The 23,867-nt window shown below is 40.7% G+C and overlaps 1 protein-coding gene across 8 annotated transcripts in view; it reads right to left on the minus strand.

Annotated features, from left to right (window-relative positions):
- Window positions 1-23,867, minus strand: part of TSNARE1 (t-SNARE domain containing 1) — a 461,960-nt gene that overhangs the window by 171,189 nt on the left and 266,904 nt on the right. For all 8 annotated transcript variants that reach the window (XM_035566387.2, XM_050708986.1, XM_035566390.2 and 5 more), the window contains one exon: window positions 11,902-11,974. In XM_035566387.2, coding sequence (XP_035422280.1) covers window positions 11,902-11,974 — 73 coding nt within the window. The remainder of the gene's footprint in view (window positions 1-11,901; window positions 11,975-23,867) is intronic.

The following is a 23,867-nucleotide window of genomic DNA, read 5'->3' on the forward strand; positions in this document are numbered from 1 at the left end:
TGCAAGTCTGCTAACATAACTATGCATTTCTGATAATTCAACTTAAAAACAAAACAAAAGAACAAAAAAAAACCCAAGCCAGCAGAACTGTGGAACAACACCCCAAACTTCAGCTTAGCATCTAGAAACCGATTAAAAGTCTTTCTTCACACCTCAGAGACGTTTTTTCCAATCCTTTTTGCTATATTATGCATGCCATGGTACACAAGAGCAAACTACATGGCTGGCACTTTTATAGATTGATATACCGTAATTTTACTGGCCATTTACAAAGCCTCTCAAAAAAATTTTATTAGGATTTTAAAACCGTGGACGTTGGTTGGCATCACTGAGCTCTGCCCAAATGCTTGCCTTGCAAGCAGGACTCGGCAGGAACAGATCAAAAGTTTTCTAATGATGCAACTCCTGGCTATGAAGAAATAGCAAATTTGCTTGTACGGAGCCTTAGAAGAGTTGAGTCCACACACACGCACACACCAGTGTGACAGCCTGGAAAAGCTTATTTCCAATACTGCATCCATATGAATGTATTTCAGGGAAAGTTACAGATTTTTCTCTTTTCAACACCAGTAGAAAGCAATGGTGCTGAATTACCAAAAATGATAAACGGAAACACAAATGCTACAGTATCATGCTGCAGTGAGCAATGTTTTTGCCATGTGAGTGGATCTACCCAAGGTCTACCTCAAACAGGAGTACCTGAGAAACAGCTGTAAGTGAAACACGGTAGGCAGTTTTCAACCTCTCTCTTAATAATGAGTTCCAAGGCAAGTCTCCAAGGAAAATCCCACTGCACATAGCAGCAGGACATAGCACATGTCCACCAGTGCTATCACTATTAATTGGTTTCCCACTCCTCTTTAAAAAGAATAGATGTCCTAACTCCAGGACTGCCCTTGGGGTCTTTCCAGACAGAAATTGAGGTTGACCCACGAATCCGTAAGGGATCATTCTACATATTTTATAGGACTAATAGGAGAGGGACATTTGATGCTTTCTTTGTAGGATTGAGGAATAGCTTAGAAGCGGTAGATTTATGGGCTAGATTAGTTCTGCAGAACACGGGAGTGCTTCCTTTCTGTGTTTGCATGCTAGGACAGTGCTGTGTAATTGGCAACCACAAGCTACACTGCAAATTCCAGCACTGCATGTATGGCCCTCTCTGGGTTTGGAAACTGCAAGGTATAAGGCAGAGAAACCAAAAGGGTTAGTATGTTCAATATGCACTTAACAAACAGAGGACGTATCAGATAGATTAACTTGTCACCCACCCAGTGTGACAAATTCTTAGCTACCTAGCTGGTGACAAATGCCTACTTGTGTAGCTAACCGTGACTATAGGATGCAAATTAACCAGACTGGTTTTGCCAAAACACATTTTCATGTCTTCTCCAGAAGGCCATAAGAACTAAACACTGGGAGAACACCAGTTTGCACCAATTGAAATTCAGACCCTGAACGTTTAATGACATATTACCACAGTCCCTTAGCACTGCGTGGAATGGGTTAATCATGTGCTATGCATCATGTTTTGCTAACACTATCTACATTTTTCCCAGTACAGGCTTTCCCAAGTAGGATGGGCACGTGCTACAAGTCCTATATAAGTTGATGTGATGTTACAGGAGGACACTGGACCCTGGTGGCATTGCTTCTTCTCACTTTCTCTCCTCACGGGAATACCAGCTTTGGAATAAGCCGAATTCCCATTTAAATTTTCTCTGTAACAATTTGTAATCCTGAGAGCAGAAGGCAAAAGCAAACAAACAAGCAAAGCTCTATAAAAATGAGACATAAATATGTAACACAATGTAACTAGATATTTCTGCAGATTTATGCAGGAAAGCAAGAGAGGGAATGAGACTTTGGGTCAAATCACAAGGAAGTAGGCAGGCCATATCAATAAATCAAGGATGAACGTGCCACTCAGCACTCCTTCAGTGCATATGCCAGAGATGGCTCACAGCTTCACTGTGATTACTTCCAGACTTCTCTCCCACGTACCCTGGCTGGGGATGGAGAGGCATGCATTTCCAAAGGGGCATTAGGATCTTTGGTAGACTGAAACATCTGCTGGAAGGGGCTGGCTTTTCCTTTCTTTACTGCTTTTGGCATGAAAGGACAGTGAATTTGCTCCCAAACAGGTGAGATAACCCAGCCCTGTGTCAGGGATTTTCCAAAGGGAAAACCTTTCCAAAACCCTGAATCCCCTAGCAATTTCCCATCTTCATTCTGTGATGACAAATTTATAATTACGGTACATTTTGGAAACAAACACAAACCTTAAAGCGATGTGATCACCATTTTATTAAACTGAGGGACAAGGCTGCACCAAAGCAGATGGCTGTTGCAAACAAATACACCTGGGAATTAGGAAAAGATTTCTCATTTTCCAGCCTAAATTCTACATCCTTTCAGTAGGAATAATGAAGGCGGCAGAGTTAACAAGCTTTTAGATGTAACTCGATATGATTTTATGACAGACTTGTCACGCAGAGACAGAAATCATGATGATCCCCAGAAGTCTCTTTCAACCCTACCTATTTTCCTGTCTTTTGAGATCATCCCCCTGCTAATGACCAGCGAGAGTCTTATATGTGAAATTACTGGAGTGACAGTGGCTGGAATGGGGTTTTGTCCAAATGTGTTGGGAAATCACCCATATGACCCGTGTCTTTATAGCGGCAACAATGGACTGGTTTCACAAGGCATCATTTTCAGTAGAGCTGCTTGAAAGACAGGAAAGTGAGCTTGTGAATGAGAATTTCAAAATGCTCCCACTTGGCAATAACCAAAATGGTCCCCTTTAGGTTTCACAGTACACTTTTATTTTTAGCACTCTAATAAGCTTAACACTGTTTTATCACTGTAATTTCTGACTAAAAATAATTAATACAACATACTGAGAAGCACAATAAAAAAAGGAATATTTTGGTAATATGTAAAGGTCTCTTTCTTAATTAAAAGCCAAGTTTGGGGTAAAATTGTTGTCAGCATGAAAAATAATTTTGCCTGTTCTAATTGCCACGTACATGGAGAGCTTTAAGGGAGTCTCGTTCCATGAAGAAAACCCCCTCGGGCTTTCTATAGACATGACTGCAGATGTTAAGGGGAAGGAAAACTATGGCAGTTCTTCCAGAGTGAAGTTTAAAATGACTTAGGGTTAGACATTTGCAAACTTCTGTGTATATGTCAAGTTACAAATTCAGCACACGAGAGGATTTGTAATATAATCTCTCCTGTTTGCTAAGCCAGGGCTAAATGGGTCATATTGGCTTAGATTGGTGCAGTGAAACACAATTTGCAGCTCCATGAGTCATCAGGAGCTGTGGTTATTGCTTCAACAAAAGCAGGTAGTACCTAGCTTTCTATTTGATTTTAGCAGAGCTCTAATTCTCCCACACGGTGACACACCACAACCCCTGGAGGTAAGGACTAAAGCAACAACTGCTCACCCTAGTTTTCCAAGCAGGCCTGGAGACACTGTTTAAACTCCCCCAAATGTCGTAACCAGCTCTTCCTGCTGGTTTTCCTCAGCAAACAGACCAAAGCTCTAGTCTGAATGAAAATAAGTGGCCACGAGGCAATGACCAAACACCAGCATAAATTTAGAGCGCTTCAGCTCCTGAGTGATTTATACTCTCCTTGAAATGCATCTTGGAAATGTCAAGTATCTGCTACATATGTATGCACTGACAAAATGGTATCGCCCTGCCAGCGGTTTACCATGCCTGCCAGGATGCATCTTCCAGGGATTTAAAATTCAGATGTCATCCTTCGTTAATCCACTGGAAAACAGAACGTCCTCCCAGAGAGTAAGGTACCTCATGTCATCTGCTCTGTGGTAAAGGGCAGAGTGCAGAAATATTACCACTTTAGTACATGCAAAGTGATTGCCTTTCCTTTCTTATAGAGAAATAAGTGGTCACAAACAACTGGTATTTCCCAGGAGAAGTCAGCTCATGAACAGTTTCCTGGAGGTGCATGGTATCGCCTGGCCCTCATTGCCTGTGTGCATACCCTCTACTATCTGAAATATCCAAGGTTCCCATATGATAGTTTTTTAGTTTTAATTCCTTAAATTTGAACATGGGAGGATATTATACCATGGTAACAGAATAAATTCACATTTCATATAATTTTATTATTTTTTTTCTGGTTAAAAAAAAACAAAACATTTCAACAAACACAATTCTTTTGTGAGAAAAAGAAGTCATGGTTTTAAGGAGTCATGACTTTTCACAGAGTAATGACTTTAAACTAAAAGAGGGTAAGTTTATATTAGATATTCAGAAGAAATTATTCACTGTCAGGCTGGCGAGGCACTGGCACAGGCTGCCCAGAGATGTTGCGGATGCCCCATCCCTGGAGATGTTCAAGGCCTGGCTAGATGGGGTTTTGGGCAACCTGGTCTGATGGGAGGTGTCCCTGCCCATGGGACCCCTGGGGTTTGGAATTGGATGGTCTTTAAGGTCCCTTCCAACCCAAACCATTCTATGATTCTATGAAAATTTATTGATTTTCTTTTTGTCATATTTTTCTTCTTCCAAAATAATCTCTGGAATTAATTTAAAGAGGAAAAGAGCACACAATCTATCTCTGATTGAGAAATTCTAGTTACTCTTCTGTAGTACACTCTTTTTCTTTTTTTTTTTTTTCCCCTTGGGATGTAACCTCAAAACTTTTTTTTTTTTTTAGTTTGATAAAACATCCAAATTAAAGAAAATATTATTTCAATCTGCAATAAAATATGTTCATTTAAAATGACAAGGAAGGAAGGAAGGAAGGAAGGAAGGAAAATCAAACTGTTTATATTTTTGCTTTTTCAAATCTAGCTCATGCATTGACACAGTTTAGATAAATACCTTACTTTCACTTGCACTAAGCATTATTGAAAAGTCTACTTTTGTCTACAATTAATACAACACTCCTCTCCAATCACATAGCTGGGCGCATAAGATACCAAGTGCTACAACTCAGTCAACGGATCAAATAAGCGTTCATCTGGGTTTGTCATGGGAGTAAATGAGGATGTTGGGGGGGGGGGGGTGATTCATAGAAAGAAATATAACTTTTTTCTGCTTGCTGTCTCAGAAAGTCATTTATTTTACTTACAAAGTAAAGTCACCGATATCTACAAACTTGTTTGAACACTTTTACTTTACATGGCTTGTTTGGTTTACTTAACCTGCTCAAGCCATGACCTCCCAAACTATCTATGGCAGAGTATGACAACTCCCAGCAGAAAAAAACTAACTATATGGGCAGCTTCCAGCTGTATGACATTTGCTGATTGATCACAAGGTTTCTAGAAATTGAGAGCACAGCAGTTCCAACTTCCCCAAAATGACTTTGGATAATTTGGTGTGAGAACAATCCTACTAGTGTCAATAAACCTCATAAAAGGAAGAGTCTTGTTTCTTTTACAAAATTAGCTGGCTCATTAACTGCCAGTACACCAGCCCAATCACATTACGAAGGTCAAACACAGAGCAGCAGACAAATCTTTAGGCATTAGTAAATTTACAAATCTAGAGTTACCCATTATTCTTTTCCTTATAAGCCAGCATGTGCTGTCTTACTAGCAGTCTGCAATAAAACTGAATGTAAAAGTCCACACACAAGGGAAGAGAAAAAAACTCACACTCACAGAGAGCAGAAACAGGAAAGAGTCACAAAAGCACATCCCTATTTTTATGCTGCCCATTATCTTGAGCAAAATGAGTTGGTCAGAGAAGGTCATGCTAGCCCACCCCTGATTCCAGCAATTCATTTATAGCAACGGACAACAACCTGTGCGTAACATGAAACAGGGTACCTTACGGGCTCTTCAGTGGTGTCCAGATCTATGGACTTGTGAAAAGTGATAGTGGAGGTGATTATACTGCAGTCCAGAGAGCAAGAACAGTGGTATAGAAAGCACTGTGCCCTTAAGATTATTGCCCACAGTTCAATTAAGGGTAACAATACTACGCAATTTCAGCATTTGGGATACATGAAATTTTGGGATTACATGAAACCTTCATTAGATTGATAACAGAACAGGATGTATACCTAGGATGCACAAGGAAACTGAAGGTTTCTTTAAAGAAATGAGAAGTGTTTATTTCATGTGAAATTACTGATTCAGAAATACCCCATTGCATGGGATGTGCTCTGTACCAACACATAACTCCGTGCTGCCACAAACGACTGAAAGCAAGACAGCTGAGAAATTTCCTAATTCATCAGGAACCAATAAGAACATAAACGTACCCATTCACATAATGGTCTCCTCTGAGATCACTTAGGAGACTTAACCAAATGAGAGACTTTGCAGATCACTTTCAACAACATGGATATTAGAGCTGTTACATTCAGGTATTCAGGGACCACTCTCAAGATGTGTTCATTTTCTGCAGATGTCCCAACCGAGACACATAACTCAGGAGAGTTTAGTTAAGGATCCAGTTGAATGATTTCCCTACTTGGCTTGCACCAGTGCATTTGACAACAGACTCTTTGTCATGCCATTCAGGCAGTCAGACTGCAGACCATGTGTGCAAAGGTGTCCTCTTGACTTTTGAGAGTGTCTACATGTTAAACTAGCCTTCAGGTCACAAAAGCAATAATGATAAAACAGGCAACAAAACTGAGAAAAAAGAAAGGAAAACAAAAAACAAAAACAGAAAAAAAAACCACGACAAACCACCATTCAAAAGTTTCCAAAGTTTTTGAAATTTGCATTCAGGCAAATATACTTACATTGAAGGAGGTTTATTATTATTATCATCAAGCAATAACTGACAACATGGTATGTCAGCAAACACTAGCATTGCTCGAGGACTGAATATATTGACCCCATCATGAAGTTCTTCCTAGACTGAAGGAAAGCACCAGCTGCCATGTTTATATTTATCTTGTCAGGTCTGTGGGTTCTAGCCTGAGAGATACCATATAACAATGTCAGAAAAAGTGAGGGAGCATCCACTTAAAGCTTCACCCTATTATTTGCAGGTATAAAATGCACAGACTTCAAGAGTGACATGAAACATTACTCGCATGAAGATCTAAGCCTGAAGTACTGGAAGAAAAAGAAAGTCAGAGAAAGTATTTTCTTCAATGCAGTAGGGTCTTCTTCCAGCCAGTGGGATTTGCTTTGCAAACATTACTTTGCACCCATTTTGCCTGGACAGAGAAGTAGAGAACTGGTAAATTAATTCCCGTATCCCTGCTACTGTAATCTTAAAATAGATGGCCAGTCTCTCACCATTTTAGGGAGGTGGGAAGGTTACAGACACACTGACAGAAGGTTGGTTCCAAAATTGTCCAACACCAGAAGAAATGTGCCTTTTCTAAATGTATAAAATGTTCCAAATTTATGAGAGAAGTTGTTCCAAATTTATGAAGAACAACGTGGGTCTTTGTGGCTTTGAGAAATGTGATGGAGCTGCAAGCAATGAAATTTGAATTAGGACAGTTTAGATGAGGGATGTATATCTTGCACCTTATTTTGGTATAATTAGTAAGGTTCCATACAGAGGTAGGAGAGAAAAAGAACTCTTCTCAATGAAAACAAACAAACAAAAACAAACAAACAAAAAAACGGTATTTTCTTTTGCCACAGTCAAAACCAATGCAATGACTGTATTGTTCAGGTCATCTTTATTCTCTGTTACAACACAAACAGGAGCCTACAGAGGTGAATCAATAAGCCCATGCCTTCATCAGGTACTAATACAAATACTGGTAACTGTGTTATTGACACATACTACAGAGGAAATGGAAATTTAAGGATTCTCCCTAACACCAATAATAAACCTATTTCATGGAACTATGTCTATTTATCCTAGCATGGCCAGTGGGACAGGCATGCACACGTACAATAATGACATTCAGTAAGAAACACTGGGAATGTTCCACCTGTTGAGGCACTTGTAGTTCAGTTGAGTGGCCATCTGTGAGCATGGAAAGGAGTTTCTGTTGCTCTAGCAGTCACCCCCAATGTAATTTATTTCTCACAGTACCAAGTCCTTAATCTTTGCCTTGGATGCTTTGGCTGAAGAACCCATTTGTTACCATGAGAGTAAACTTTAGCAGAGGAGACAACCCAACTCCACTGTCAGCTTTTTGATGCTCCTCAAGTTTTTTCCTCACTACCCTGTGAAGATCTTGCCATTTGTGCTTCTGATCCCCTAAGTCTCTCCTGAAGTACCCCCAAAAATTGTTTGTAGGCTTCCATCCCAGATTTTGTGTTCCCTCTTTGGGGGTCCTTTTTTGAGTCCCCCAAAGAAGCTGAAAAGGGTTGGTGAACTTTCACATAAGTATTTCAGTCCTGTGTAAACAAAGAAAGAAAAAAAAAGCTGGACTGAGACTGGGAATAGAAAGTGGATGAGATGGAGTTTGGCTAAGGGAGAAGGAGATGTCCCGTTCCTCATATTTGTGATGAAGCTTCACAGGGTTGCTTTTGCCAAGAGCTCTTGTAAATATGTGTTGAAAAGACTTCTGTTAATTCAAAGGAAACCTATACCACTACCTTGTTTTGGCTTTGAGGCTTGGGCTCACTGACATTATAATGTTTCATTAAATATTCTTATCAAAAAGATGCCGTGACTAGGAACACAGGCATTTGCACAAACCAAAAAATAACAGACTTGCTGCCCCGGCTGTGCATTTCCCCTCATCTGTTTTCCTCTCTGCCTGACAGAAATTTCTTTCTACTCTAGGGAGTGTTATGCACATTCCCATTAAGGAAATGGCCCACACAGGAGCAAAACTTCTTTTAGGTTTTTATAACAAGTACGTGTTATTCTTCCTGTGCTATGCATAGATCAGACAAGGTCTTCCCATTAATTCTCCCCAGCTCAGGGTGAACAAGAGTGGTTTGCTCTACAGCCCTGTCTGTGTTTTACCAAGTGATGCACCTCAGATTTCCTGGATACATATTTCTTTTGTGTCTTCTGAATGAACACAAACACAACTTTCACTTCATGCATGCAAGAGGAATGCATTAAAAAAATAAAGCAAGTGTCGAGAGAACTGTCCCTTATCCTCACTGCTGCTGAATGTTCACTGGGAAGTTTCAACTCCCTTTACCATCTGAGTCTTAGTCTCACTTATTTTTATGTAATGCGAATGTCCAAAGATAACAGTGGGACCCTACAGCAATTGGCTGGGAAGATATCTTGACTAGCTTCCACAGTGAAAAGATACTGAAGAAGCTACACAGATAAATATGAGAAGAAGAAAAAACAGTCATGGTGGCTTAAAACCAAAACTCCCTACTTTATCTAACTTTCACAAGCAAGGTAATACTGGGACCACTCCTACGCATGCACAATGTCTTGAAATAATAAATACTGCTTTAAGAAAATGGTTTACAAGGATAGAATCATAGAATCATAGAAACACAGGGTTGGAAAGGACCTACAAGATCATCTAGTCCAACCATCCTCCTATCACCAATACTACCCACTCAGCTACTAAATCATATCTCGTATCACCTCATCCAGGCGCTTCTTGAATACCATGAGGGACTCCACCACCTCCCTGGGCAGGCCGTTCCAGTGCCTGACCACTCTTTGAGAGAAAAAGTTTTTCCTGATATCTAATCTAAATCTCCCCAGGTGCAACTTGTGGCCATTTCCTCGAGTCCTATCACTAGTTATCTGAGAGAAGAGGCCAACCCTCTCCTCATCACAACCTCCCTTCAGGAAGTTGTAGAGTGCAATGAGGTCTCCCCTGAGCCTCCTCTCCTCCAGACTAAATAACCCCAGCTACTTCAGCCACTCCTCATAAGACTTGTGCTCCAGGCCCTTCACCAGCTTTGTAGCCCTTCTCTGGACACGTTCCAGGACCTCGATGTCCTTCTTGTAGTGAGGGGCCCAAAACTGAACACCTACTCGAGGTGCGGCCTCACCAAAGCTGAGTACAGGGGGATGATCACCTCCCTGGTCCTGCTGGCTACACTATTCCTGATACAAGCCAGGATGCTGTTGGCTTTCTTGGCCACCTGGGCACACTGCCGGCTCATGTTCAGGCAAGCATCAATCAACACTCCCAGGTCCCTTTCCTCTTCACTGTCTTCTAGCCACTCCGCCCCAAGCCTATAGCACTGCATGAGGTTATTGTGGCCAAAGTGCAGGACCCGGCACTTGGCCTTATTGAACCTCATCCCATTCACCTCAGCCCAGCAATCCCTCTGAAGGCCCATCCTACCCTCAGGCAGACCAACGCTACCTCCCAACTTGGCGTTGTCTGCAAACTTACTGAGGGTACACTCAATCCCCTCATCCAGGTCATCAATAAAGATATTAAACAAGATAAGCCCCAGTACCGTCCCCTGGGGGAAACCACTTGTAACTGAATGCCAGCTAGACTTAACTCCATTAACCACCACCTGCTGGGCACGGCCCTCCAGCCAGTTCTTTACCCAGAGAAAAGTATACCTGTCCAGGCCACAGGCAGCCAGTTTATCCAGCAGAATACTGTGGGAGACCATGTCAAAGGCTTTGCTGAAGTCTAACTAGACTACATCAACCACACAGTCATAGTCACTACATCACAGTCACAGCCGTAGAATCATAGGATCTTGAAGCTAACTGATGTAGGTTGTCATGTGCCTCAAGGCATTAACATCTGAAGTACTTTTTGGAGATGAGTCAGGCTCCAAAGTTATACATGTACAAAAACCGAGCTGTTCAACAAGCATTAAAAATAAAAAATGTAATAAAGAATTGGTTTGGGATATTATCTTGATTTTGTTCTGCACTTGTGAACCAGTGTGGTGTTTCTCAGTGGAATGCAGCCAGCTCATCTGAAGTGTGAAAGGAGGTATCTGATGCTAATGGGAACTTGCAAAGGTATGAGCATGGCAAAGAAATCCAGAGTGATTAATAAACAGCAGAGAAGATTTTCTTCTTTTATGATTTATATATAGCTGCCTTAGGATTTGATCCAGCTCCCATGAGCTCTGGTAAGAACTCCACTTCTAGGAGAAGGTAAAAGCACTGTCGGTTAGCAATATCCTCACAAATCTTGCTTCTCTGGTGTTTAGGTCCCTCATCATGACTTTAGGATTCCTAGCTCTCAAATTCGGAACTGGAAATTGCTTCTGATGCACTGCACAGTATCATCATACATACAAAACAACAAAAAAAAGAGGCACAGAAAAATAGCCGATCATCCTTAGCTGTATCAGAAGCTGCAACAGGGAAAGGAAAGGGTCAGGAGGAATTTAAAAGGAATAGATCTACGTTTTATCCCTCATTCGAAAGATTGGTGGTGGTCAGTGATGGGCTGTTGTTGAAGATAATACTCGGGGGTTCTCTCATCTCCTCCATTCCCATGATTTCTCCACAATGTTCTCAGCCACTGGTAGCTAGAGAGCAAGAGGAGGTCAGCTAATGGCCAGAAGCTTCAGACTGTGCATGCGTATACATCATAGTGTTAGAGTACTGCTAGAGTACTGTAGATTTAATCGGGTAGATTAATCAGGATAGAAATTTCTATTTAGGAAAAGCAAGCTGTTTAATTTTCTTCACCACCATCAATAATCATAACAGTAACTGCTACTACTATTGTTGTTTTCTAATTACAATTCCAGGTAGAAAGGAAGAATTGAATCCCTTTCTAGTTAATACTACATCTCTTCAGCTTCCTTGTTACAGTCAAAAGTGAATGGATTAATTTCACTGCAAAATCTATTTTATGCTAAGTATATCATCTAACTATCCTGAATATGAGAACCCTATTGCACAGGGCAGCTTGTCAGATCAAAACATCACTGGGTATACAAAATGCACAAAAGACAGGACAAATAAGCACAGCGTCAATGAAAAGTTTCTTGTGAGGGGACACACAACATCACACCGGTGTGGTATAGGAGGGAAACAAAGCCCATACCTTAACAGTGATACCTACCTATTGTGTCTCCTTGCTCATGCACCATGGAGGCCAGGTCTTTAATGATCTGGTTCACATCCAACATGTCACTCTGAAAAGACAGGAAGTCAAACATTAATGAATGGGCAATATCCAAGCATAAAAGAAACGTCCAGCAGTCAAGCGTGGCAAAGAAAAACAAAACAAAACAAAAGATAAAGACAAGGAAAAACTTGTCTGTGTAGAATTAAAAGAAAAAGCTACAGTGCTCCCACAGTAAATCCAAAAAGCCTTTGAACAAAGCCATGTTTTCCTGGATCTACGTCAGCCAGTTGACTTGAACTTTTTATAAGAAACACGCAGAATGATCAGATTATACGGTTGCTTTTCAGAATTGTGGAGTACTAAGAGTGAAAAAGCAACAATAAAAACAACTGCACTACACCCGTCTCTTTCTAAAAAAGATATTTTTGGTGCAAACCATTCATCCTGGAGTGCAGATTCTTACAAAGAAGAAGCTCATTTTCAGTATAGCATCGATCTGGTAAAATACTATTTGTAAATTGATGGAGATCCGATCAAAAACTCACTGAATTTGAAACCTCCTTATTGTTACGACAATTTAGAAATCAAAAAGTCATGACCTGTTTGATGAATGGATTTATTCATACCTCTAGAAATGTAAAAAGCGGGTTACTAAATTCAACACAGAATTTTCCTAGTTCCAACACAGCAAACCCCAGCGAGTTTGTTTCCCTAGTATCAGAACATTTACCATATATAAGACCAAATGTGAGCATATGTTGACTTCTTATGATACTAGCTTTTATAAAAACAATTAACCTAGCAATAATAGACATAATAATGTAGATGCTGCTAAATGCACTACCAGTAAGGCAACATTAACATAGCAGGAAAAAAAAAAAAAAAAGCATTCAAGCAAGATGCATTTTGTTTAGCTGTTCAAATCACAGAATCAGAGAAACACTGAGGTTGGCAAGAACTTCTAGAAATCAGTACATCCAGCAAACGTGTTCAGAGCAGTCAATTAAATCCAGTTGCTCAGGGCTATGTCCCCTGTATTTTGCATATCTCCATGAACATCCAGACTGTCTGGGCAACATGTCTGCCTTGTACTGGGGAGCCCAGCACTGGACCCAGCACTCCAGATGTCTCACCAGTGCTCAGCAGAGGGGAAGGAGCACCTCTTCTAACCTGCTGGCAATGACCCTGGGCTTAATGCAGCCCAGGATTCTGTTGGCCTTCTTTGCTGCAACAGTGTATTGCTGGATCAAAGTCAACTTGCTGCCCACCAGGACTTCCAGGTCCTTCTCTGAAAAGTTGCTTTCCATATTGTGTCAGTCCCCAGTCTGTACTGGTGCCTGGAGTTGCTCCTCCCTATGGGCAGGACTTGCCATCTCCAGTTTCTATACCTCGTGGTGTTTTTGTCAGGGAACATTTCTCCAGGTTGTTGAGGGTGTTCTGAATTTCTGCAAAATCACCTGGTATTGAAAAGCTCTGCCCTAAAGTCAAGATAAGCAATAACCACTGCTCTCTACTCGCAAACCAAGACAATCATCTCATGGTGGAAGGCTATCAGGTTAGTTAGCTAAATTTTCTTTCTTCCAGTCCTTGGGAATATCCCCAATTGCTATCCTTCAAAGATAATGAAGAGTGGCAATGACATTGGTAAGCTCCTTCAGTGCTTATAATTGCATCCAGTCAGGTCCCATGGACTTTCGTAGGTCCAGTTTGTATAAATGCTCCCTGGCCCGACATTCTACCACGAATATTCCTTGCTCCAGAATTTCCATCCAGTCTCAACCCAGGGACCATTGAAGACCATTCTTACCAGTAACGAGGAAGCTGAAAAAGGCATTGATTTGTCCTTCTCTGTGTCCTTTGTCATCAGGTCGCATGCCCTCTTGGCCTGTCTTTCCCCCATTTTCTTCCACCCTCTCACACCCCACGACCACTCCCCAACACTTTAAACTCTTTATTGGCAGATTGCAATCAAATCTGACAGAGTAGCACAAATATATTGTGTCTAAAATATTCATGGAAAAAAGGAGAGAATTGGGTTTGAAGAAAACTTGCCTGTTAGACACCAGAGAATCCAAAATAGAGAACCAATCTCTATTAGAGTGCACCAATACTAGAAATATCTCACAAGTTGATGGATAAAAAATAATAATAATAAAAAAAACCATCCAAACAACACATACAAAGGCAAAGCAAACCAGATTTCTTTAGTTCCTTCACAGAACCAACTTGCTGGATAAATCAAGGACTACAAAATCAAAATATACACAAGCTCAACAAAGGCAGCACCATTAAAATTCCACAACAGAGAGGCATCAAGACATGCCTACCACAAGATCTAAGACCAAGATGTTTTCTGAAACACTGAAAGTATTTCTGAAGAATCTGCATCTCCCAACACTAGAATCACAGAATATCCTGAGTTGGAAAGGATCTACAAGGATCATCGAGTCCAACCCCTGTCTCCACAAAGGACCACCTAAAAATCAGACCTTATGTCTGAGAGCATTGTCCCAACACTTTTTGAACTCCATCAGGCTCGGTGCTGTGACCACTGCCCTGGGGAGGCTGCTCCAGTGCCCAAAATGCTAATTACACAGTAATTCATTTACCTGCTTGGGTCCTGTTGCAACTCTAGTCCATCATGCCAGAAAGTCAGATTGTTTCCATCCCACTTTAAAAGAACTAAGAATCCTTATGGATAAATTTAGAAAATGGCGCAAAATGAATACACATCCTTCTGAAGTTTGTTGTGAGAATGTAAGTGGCATAACATTTAATCATAAAATGCAATGGAATCACATTCATTTGCAATAAAGTCTGTGAGTAGCATTGTGAATTCCTGAATACACCAAATTGTTGAATGTTTGAAGACGTAGGAAAAAGGTATTAAAAACTGAAAAATCATAATAAAACAAATCATAAAGAAAACAAAAACAAAAACAAAAACCAACCAAACCCTCAAACAAAGACTGGGTAATGCATCACAAAATGCACTTCATTGATTCACTTGTCAAACATAGTGAAGCTTTAATTATGTATGGTATTATTCGTAACTTGTAAATACTGCAGAATATTTTGTAAAGCAATGATGTTTAAGTAACTTGGATTGCACTTGAGCACTGTGGTCATAAATCATTGCCAGGAAACAAGGAGAAATTAGTTATGATTTTTTGGGTGGGGGAATTGTTTGGTTTCTTATAAAAATATTTGAGAGGAGAAAGCTAAAGTTTATTAAAATGCAAAGAATCGAGAATTAACTTTAATGTGTTGTTCTGCTCTCATTTAACTGCTTAGTAAAAAACGGCTAAGGAAAAAATAATCAAACAAAAATAATACTAAAAAAAACCACAGAGTACTCATTTGTCTCTCTTGGCTAAATTGCCACTGACATCAGTCTTTGGTTTCTGTTACAAGCAACATAAACAAAATTCTTTCCACCTTTCAGTTAGTCTGTTTTGTTCTGCTCTGCTTCTTTTAACCACTTTAAATGAACGCAGCCTAAAACCCATGAACTTCTATTTGCATATACATTTGGTTAGATGAAGGCTATGGTAATATATTGAACTGTACCCTCACTCAGTGTTTCCATTGGAATAAACCATGCAGGCAATTTGGTCTAAGAAAGATCTGATGATATACTGACTCCCCACAGGGTCTACCTCAGCTAATTTAACTGCAAGGAGCTGGGCTGTCTGCCTGCTGGTCCTGGGATATTATGAGAGGAAAGGTAAGAAGAAAGGCAGTTCAATACTGTATATGAACTGTGCTGTTTCAGATTTGTCATTTTTATTCAGGTACTTGAGATGAACAAGCCATCTGCTGCAGTGTATAGATCCCTTTCAAAACATTGTAACAATGCTTAAAATTATTGTTCAGTAAATATGCATTAGTTAAAACCAGCCCTTGAGTTGTTAGGAAGGAAGAAATGTGACTACTGTATTTAAGAAAAAGCAAACAGGGGTGGTTGTAAAGCACAGAGTACAAAGCAATCTGACCCGAAGCAAGGAATCTGTTGAATAATTTAACCTGGCAACGTGAAGTTTCCAAGCACCTGATATATGTAAGCATAAGAAAAGAAAAAAAAATAGAAGAAAAGAGTAGCTAGAAATAAAGAGCTTCTATAATGTCATATACCTTGCAGCTATGTTCCCATTCCTTCTTGCCAGGTTAACTCTATCATGAAGTTCCTCTGAACTTGCCAAGCATCAGAGTTTGTTTGTAAAAATCAAACTGCATTAGTTTCCCAAGTTTGCACATGATATGCAGAATTCAGAGTGAAATAGAGCTCCTCGTAAATCCCTTTGACTCCACCAAAACTGGAGTACAACAGCCAGCTACTGTTCCAAAAATGTGTCCTCCCTGCCAGCTAACAAGGGTAGAGCTTCTGTTTTTTAATCAACACCAGCCTTTCATGTTTGGCAACAATTCACACCCTATATTCAGCAGCAAGAGACAGTAAAGTGTTCATCTAAATCTTTTTTATTATTATCATTATTTTATTTTATTTTTTTCCAAAGGAGATATCCATTGTACAGATTAGTATACTGGATTTTATTTGGCCCATGTCAGAGTGAAACAGAGTAAGACAAATCATTAGTGCAGTTACAGTTGGTAAAAAGAAATATCAAGAGCTAAAGATGACCAAAAAAACAGAGAAGTGCCAAATAACAAGACATGCGGATGAGAAAACCAGAGAATTATAAGAGTTTGGGACCCTAAAGAACTGGAGGATTAACTCAAGCCCGAGAAAATTTGTTTCAAAACTTCCTAACAGAAAGTACTTGGCTAAGATGAAAGGATTGTTTGAGTAATTTCAGCTGACTTGGTAAGTGAATAATGTCACAGCAAAGTACTCGAAATTTGGAAAATTTCTGAAATTCCAACTCTTGTGCAGAAACTTTTGGAAATACGAGTTTGCAGATAAATTTACATTTCCCATTTTTTACTTTAGCAAGACCACAATTTCAACATTTTAAAAAATGAATCTGGGAACAAGTTGGGTCGTAAAACTCAGACATTGTTCCCAAGATGGGAACAACCTAATCATAAATCCCAGCAGCCCATTTCCCCACAGAATGCACATTACCGAGATATTCGACACGACAGCAAATAAGTAAATCTGCCCCCACTTCCAGTCTCGCAGCTAATGGGATGAAGATTTACTGACACTGAAAACTTTGAACACAGCCCTGACCTTAATCGTATTCTGAGGACACTTCTGTATTCCAGCCATGAGAACAACACTAAATAAACCAGAGAGGGGAAACATGCTCTCCGCAGAAGGATACAAAAAGAGCAAGTGTTGTCAATATTTTCTCTCTCACACTTTGCCAGATTACAGAATCCTTTATCAATGTCAGCTTGGGTCCGCAAGGGAAGAGTCACACGTGCTTCTAAGGATGTTTGCCTTAGGTCCGTGTAAAAAATGGGATCAGAAATATCAGTGGTCTATTCTATTTAGCATGTGTGCATATGTGTGTGCTCACAAACCATCCATCCATCTTTTACAGGAGTACAAATTAACATCTAAATTAATTGCTGGCTCAATATTTAGGTGGTACTGAATTTTACTAGTGAGGTCCGATTCTTCCTCACCAACCGCTCTGCAACAAGCAGCCAGGAGGGCTATAAAATAAATCTGAAGGAGATTCTGAAAGAAGCAATATAATGTTCATGTGTGCATTTCTGGCTTGCAAAAGCTGCCAAAAACAAAACAAAATCCCCTAGTGCTTGTCATCCTTGGAAAGAGGAAAGGAAATGAAAGGAAATGGAAGGGAAGGGAAGGGAAGGGAAATACAAAAACCCAACACTTTGTAGGGTCTGGCATGTTCTACAAACAAGATGCTGAGATGCTCCGCATATATTTTCCCATCTGTGGGACGTCTCTTATCCTGTGTTCCAGCATGTGTGAATCACAGATCCAAACTACACAGAAAGTCTAATCAAAGCATCTATCCCCATTCTCTTCTTAGAGTTAGGGGAAAGAAGGGAAAGGGAAAAGCTCATATAAAAAGTCAGCAAGCTTCTCTGATGCTAGATGGGCAAAAACTAAATCTTGCTGCAAAAACCTTTCAACAAATATTTTTCTCTTGTCTATGGCTGGGGAGAAAAAAATGACATTCTATAAATCAAACTGATTCAGCCTAAGCAATAGCAGACCAACAGAAAATTGTTTTGAGGGCAGAAGCTATCCAGAACAGCAATTACATACTGAGTTAGATCTCCTCTGGGACTGCACAACAGCCAGCGTGGGGAGTTTCTCTCTCCCTCTTGCTCACTTGTGTGTGCTTCCTCTCTGTTTTGTTGTCTTAGCACTTGGTGTCATCTTGGGAAGTGTAGCACTGCACCACATAATTAAAATAGTTGTGTGTAGCTTCAGCATGCTAATCCTACATCTTCCTGGGGACAGCAGGCTCAAGAAACGTGGCGTTAACAGTCTTCCTGTCCACCAAAAGCCAAACGGTGAGGCTGTGGAAAGTGATCTGCCTTGAGCTCATTATGCAGAGGTGAAGCCATTGCAGAGAGAACCTTAACAGGGATGAACAGAGCTCCTGGAACCAGCCAGCTAGCAATATTATTCCTTGTGCCCTGAGAAACGACCCAATGGTATGTTCAACCTACCATACCAAGTGCAAATGTTAGAGCAAATTTCTCTATAGTGAAGGGGATAAGGCTGGTGTGTGGGAAGACCAAATGGCTGCGTATTAGAAGAAGAGGCAGGAACAACTTCTTGCAGGACTGGTAAGAGCAAGAAAGGTATTTAAACATATTTACTGCAGCTCACTTACCCTTGTCCATCCTAATGGACATCTCACACATCAGACACAGATGTGGTCACTATTTATTTTAATGATGTGCTTGAATGAATTGGACATAAGACCTCCAACTCACCTTCTCTACCACCCCTAGCGTGTCTTCTCACCAGCAGCAATCTGAGCAAGAGCTGGTCTGACAGGCAGTTCCCCTGGAAAGCTCTTAGCCATCTAGCCATATTTGAAGACATGTCTCGACAGCCTGCGTTAATAATAGGCCTCCTTATCTGCAATACTACCTAAAATGTGTGAAAGGTAGCATGCACGAACAACAGCACATTACCGTGAGTATTTTGTTAATATCTTTTAGCCACCTTTTACACTACACCCTTTCTCTGAAGCATCACAACTGTGTATTCGGATCTGATTACCTGCAAACATGAATTGCTCTCACTATTCCCCACATATTCTATATCCCTCAGTATCCCTTTAGAGGGATCACAAACTGTTTAGGGCAGATATTTTCTTTCACGAGTACTTTATCAGTTCTGAGTCCATGCTGAAGGTCAGAACTGGATTGGTGTCTCAGGGAAATATAATAATACAGATGAGAGGAAGAGATACTTTGCCCTTTCAAAACCCTTTAGATCTGGAAATGTGAGATGACTTAATGGAGGACCTCATCAATATTTCTGTTTTTAAACAGATACCCTCCCTTTATATTCAGGAAGCTGAAGTGTACAATGAAGTAGCAAAGATCATGTCAAAAGTTCTTCTTAGTAACCATGGTTTTGAACTCCGAATTAATTTACATCCAAAATTTCATTGAAATGCAGCAGTTATTAATACAGCAGTATGTGACTACGTATATGCATGCACATAGGTGAGCATTCACACAGCCACACATACACCTGTATCCTTGTATACTCAACCACAAACCCACCCACAAGTATAAACAGCAACTATATAAAGAAATACATTAATAATTTTAAGATCTAACTTGCCCCCAATGTGCACCAGGTGTTAATTGAGCGTTTGAGGCTTAGCAGATTGCAGAGATAGAAACAGCCTATTTCTGTCTACAGTATCACAAAACAGAACCTAAATCTCACACTTTTTTTTTCCTGGCTAATCACTCTGGTGCAGGATAAGCAGGAACACTGATATGTTCTGATAACAGGCAGGCAAACAAACAAAAAATATTGGTTTGCTTTGCTTAGTTTTGACAACAGAAGTTGTATCAATACCATTTTATCTTAAAGATAATGGAATGATAATTTGATATTTGAAATAGCCTGACAAGGGGTAATAGCTTTAAACTAAAAGAGGGTAGATATTATATTAGGTATTCAGAAGAAATTCTTTACACAGAGGGTGGTGAGGCACTGGCACAGGCTGCCCAGAGAAGCTGTGGATGCCCCATCCCTGGAAGTGCCCAAGGCCAGGCTGGATGGGGCTTTGGGCAACCTGGTCTGGTGGGAGGTGTCCCTGCCCGTGGCAGGTGGGTTGAGGTCCCTTCCAACCCAAACCATTCTACGATTCTGTGATTCTATGGTTCTATGTTTCGATTACATAAGGTGGGGCATGGGCAGTAATGTCTCTCATCAGAAAACCAAGAGATATCATTTGTGTGGGGACAAAGTTTTTTTTTATAAATTATAAATTTATACATGGTCCTCCATATGGTCCTCCATTAAGTCATCTCACATTTCCAGATCTAAAGGGTTTTGAAATTTATAAATTACAAATTTATAAATTATACAACGAAGTCAAAGTGAAGAGCAAAAATCGTCTGTGATGGAGAAGAGCATGTGCGTTTCCATATTTTGCAGTGCACTGCCCTTCCTTCATCCCCACCTCTCCGCTCTTCCCCTAGAAACTCATGAAGCCCCGGACAGCTAGTTGTCCGCACCCGCTGAAAGCTGAAGGGTGATCCACACACCACGTAAATGAAAAGGGAAATGATTTCATTACTTTCCCAAGTATGAGGGAGAACGACAGCTCTGCTCTCCAGAAGGGAGAATGCCACAAATTTATTTCCATTTGCTCACTGTCTGCTGTCACTGCATTTTGTTAACGCAGCTGATGCAAATCTCTGGGATACTATAATGCATATTTGGAAGCAGTAACACCAAAAATGCTATAGACTGTAACACCATAGACTATAGACAGTAACACCAAAAATGCAATAGTCTGGTCACACCTAACACTTTTGTTTACATTTCTTAGTCTTTATTTGGACAATGTTACAGAACAAAGTATTTGCACCCAAATGACAAATCCAACCTCTTGCTCTCCCACAAACAAGTTTCTAGCTACCCTGCCACTAAAGAAAGATCAATATTGCTGTGTTTCCAACATACCACTGCATTGTATATGAAAGAGGCTGGCAGGCTAGAAACACTGCTTCTGTTTTCTGCTATGCCACAAAAATTCCCTGTGGGATTTTTGGGCAACTCATCTGTCTCACCTTCCTGGGAGTTGAATTAAGGAATCCATTTTGAGGCTGAATTCATTTATGTTTATGGGGTAATCAGGTTGTGCTATAATAAATGAATAAAAGACCCAAAAAGAATAGATTCAAATAAAGATAATGAAATGCCTGACATTGTGGCATTCATATTCTGGAAATAGAAATGCTCAGTGAAGAAGAAAGGTTCTCCCAACAGTGCATATCCATTAGAAATTAGAATACAAGTTACAGCTTCAGGGTTTGTGAAATTTGCTGGTCTGACACCCTGAGAGCAAAAATGAAATCCAACGCAAAATGTAAAAAATAAAATAAAATAAAATAAAAAAGCCACACCAACTGGAGTAGAAATGTCCATCCACAATTATTGACTGTCTTGTCTGAGAAAAGGCCTTTATGAGCAAGAGGTCACTCATTCCTTTGCAAGAGCTGGACAATAAACACACTGATTAGATGCAATTGCCATGGACTGTTCATGATGTGGATACCTGCCCACCAGGAACTATTAGTCTGTATTATACAGTTATTTTATATAAGCTTCCAAACCACTCCAGTAAGCCATTGGGTCTCTTCAACAACAAACTGCAAGAAGGGAGATATATAGCTTCATACAGCAATCTATGATTTATTTTTTACAATAGGAATGCTTGTTGGGGACACATAGCATTTAAAAAAAAAAAAAAAAAAAGTAGGTTTAATACTTACAGCTACACTATTTTTGCAGCTGTTCAGGAGAAGGTCTCCCAAGTACTACGTTAACAGAGATATGGAAATCCATAACCAAACTCCAAACTCAGTATCTTACACACTGACTTTTCCTTTAGCATCTCCTACTTTCTGCCCTGGGCTGCAGTATATAAACTAATACGAGTAGTGAGGAAAGTTGCTGTAATCTATCACACTGACTGATACCAGCCCCAGGAAAGGTAGTTTATTGCAGGCGGTATGTTATCTTTAAAAATAGAAACAGTGCAAAGATTATGACAAAAACTTCAACTCTTTCTACACTTTGTTTGCAGCACTATTAATTCTTCACTCTAGATTTATTTTCATGAGGGTCATTTAACCAGAAACATACAATGGAGAAATTCATTTTCCTTTTAGGAGTGTTCTGGGAAACCAAGCAATTAGAGCAATCTTAAGCTGTCATGTATTATCAATTGCCACTCAATTATTTTCCTTAAATAAAATACTGATTGCAGAGTCTGATCTGCAGCTATCAACTTCTGCATTCATCAGCCCTCATTCATTTAGGTGCGGTATTTATTCTTGAAAAAAAAAATCTAACTTTAACTGAAGGGGAAAAGACAAAGGAACAAGGGAGAGGGGGAGAGGAGAAGACTGCCAACATAAGCATCTCTTCATGATTCTTTGCTATACTGCCAATACTCGGTTTGGAAATAGCTGGAACTACTGAACTCTGTACAGAATCTGGAGATAATTCATTTCTTATTATGGGTGGTGTCCATGGTTTTGATGCTGGGAGGACATAATCTTTTAAAGATGTCACTGAAGGCTGGAAGTGCTTGTCCTCTGTCTCCAGGAGACAGAAGGGGTACAACCAAACGATGTGGTATGGCAGTCCAGATCTACAAGGGCAGCGGGTAGCACCAGCTCCCTGAGTCATAGAATCACAGAATATCCTGAGGTGGAAGGAACCCACAAGGACCATTGAGTCCGACTCCTGGCTCCATACAGGACCACACAAAATCAGACCCTGTGTCTGACAGTGTTGTTCCAAAGCTTCTCGAACTCCATCAGGCTCGGTGCCATGACCACTGCCATGGGGAGCCTGTCCTAGTTCTCTGGGTGCAGAACCTTTCCCTAATGCCCAGCCTGACCCTCCCCTGTCCCAGCTCCATGCCGGTCCCTCGGGTCCTGTCGCTGTCCCCAGAGAGCAGAGCTCAGCGCCTGCCCCTCCGCTCCCCTCGTGAGGGAGCTGCAGGCCACCATGAGGCCTCTGCATGGCCTGCTCTGCTCTGGCCTGAACAAACCAAGGGACCTCAGCTGCTCTTTATTAGCCTTGCCTCTAGAACCTTCACCATTTTGTAGCCCTTCTTTGGACACTCTTTAATAGTTTTTATGTCCTTGTTACACTGTGGTGCCCCAATCTGCACACAGAGGTCAAGGTGAGGCCGCACCAGCACAGAGCAGAGCAGGACAATCCCTTCCCTTGGCTGACTAGCAATGATATGCTTAATGCATCCCAGGGTATGGTTGGCCCTCCTGGCTGCCAGGACACACACTGCTGGCTCATATTCATCTTGCTGTTGACCAGAACCCCCAGATCCCTTTCAGATTCCTATGGCAGTCCAGATCTCCAAGAGCAGCAGGTAGCACCAGCTCCCTGAGTCGTTCCATATCCTAGGTCTGCGCAAGGTTGACACACTCCTCAACAGTAAGAACTGGGCAAAGAGAAGATGCATCCTCTATACAAGCAAAGGGAAAATGGATCTGCTCTGTATTGTCCTACATGTTTCCAAAACAAATGGTATTTTCTTTGCAGACTACTTGAATTTCAGCTCTGTGGGTTGCTGACTATATTGTTGACACTCATCTTGTGTATTTTCAGCCAATAATGTTCCTTAAAGGAACAAATGCTGAGTAAAGGCATCTGAGGGGCAATTAATTACTACTACAGCTAAAGGCTTATAAAAGGAAGGCCTGTCAGTTCTCACCTCCTGTAAAAACCAGACTTGGTGGAGCTGACCCTCCAGAGCAACCCTCACGTGGTTTTG

Source organism: Cygnus atratus, chromosome 2 (assembly GCF_013377495.2).
Source record: "Cygnus atratus isolate AKBS03 ecotype Queensland, Australia chromosome 2, CAtr_DNAZoo_HiC_assembly, whole genome shotgun sequence".
NCBI lineage: Eukaryota > Metazoa > Chordata > Aves > Anseriformes > Anatidae > Cygnus > Cygnus atratus.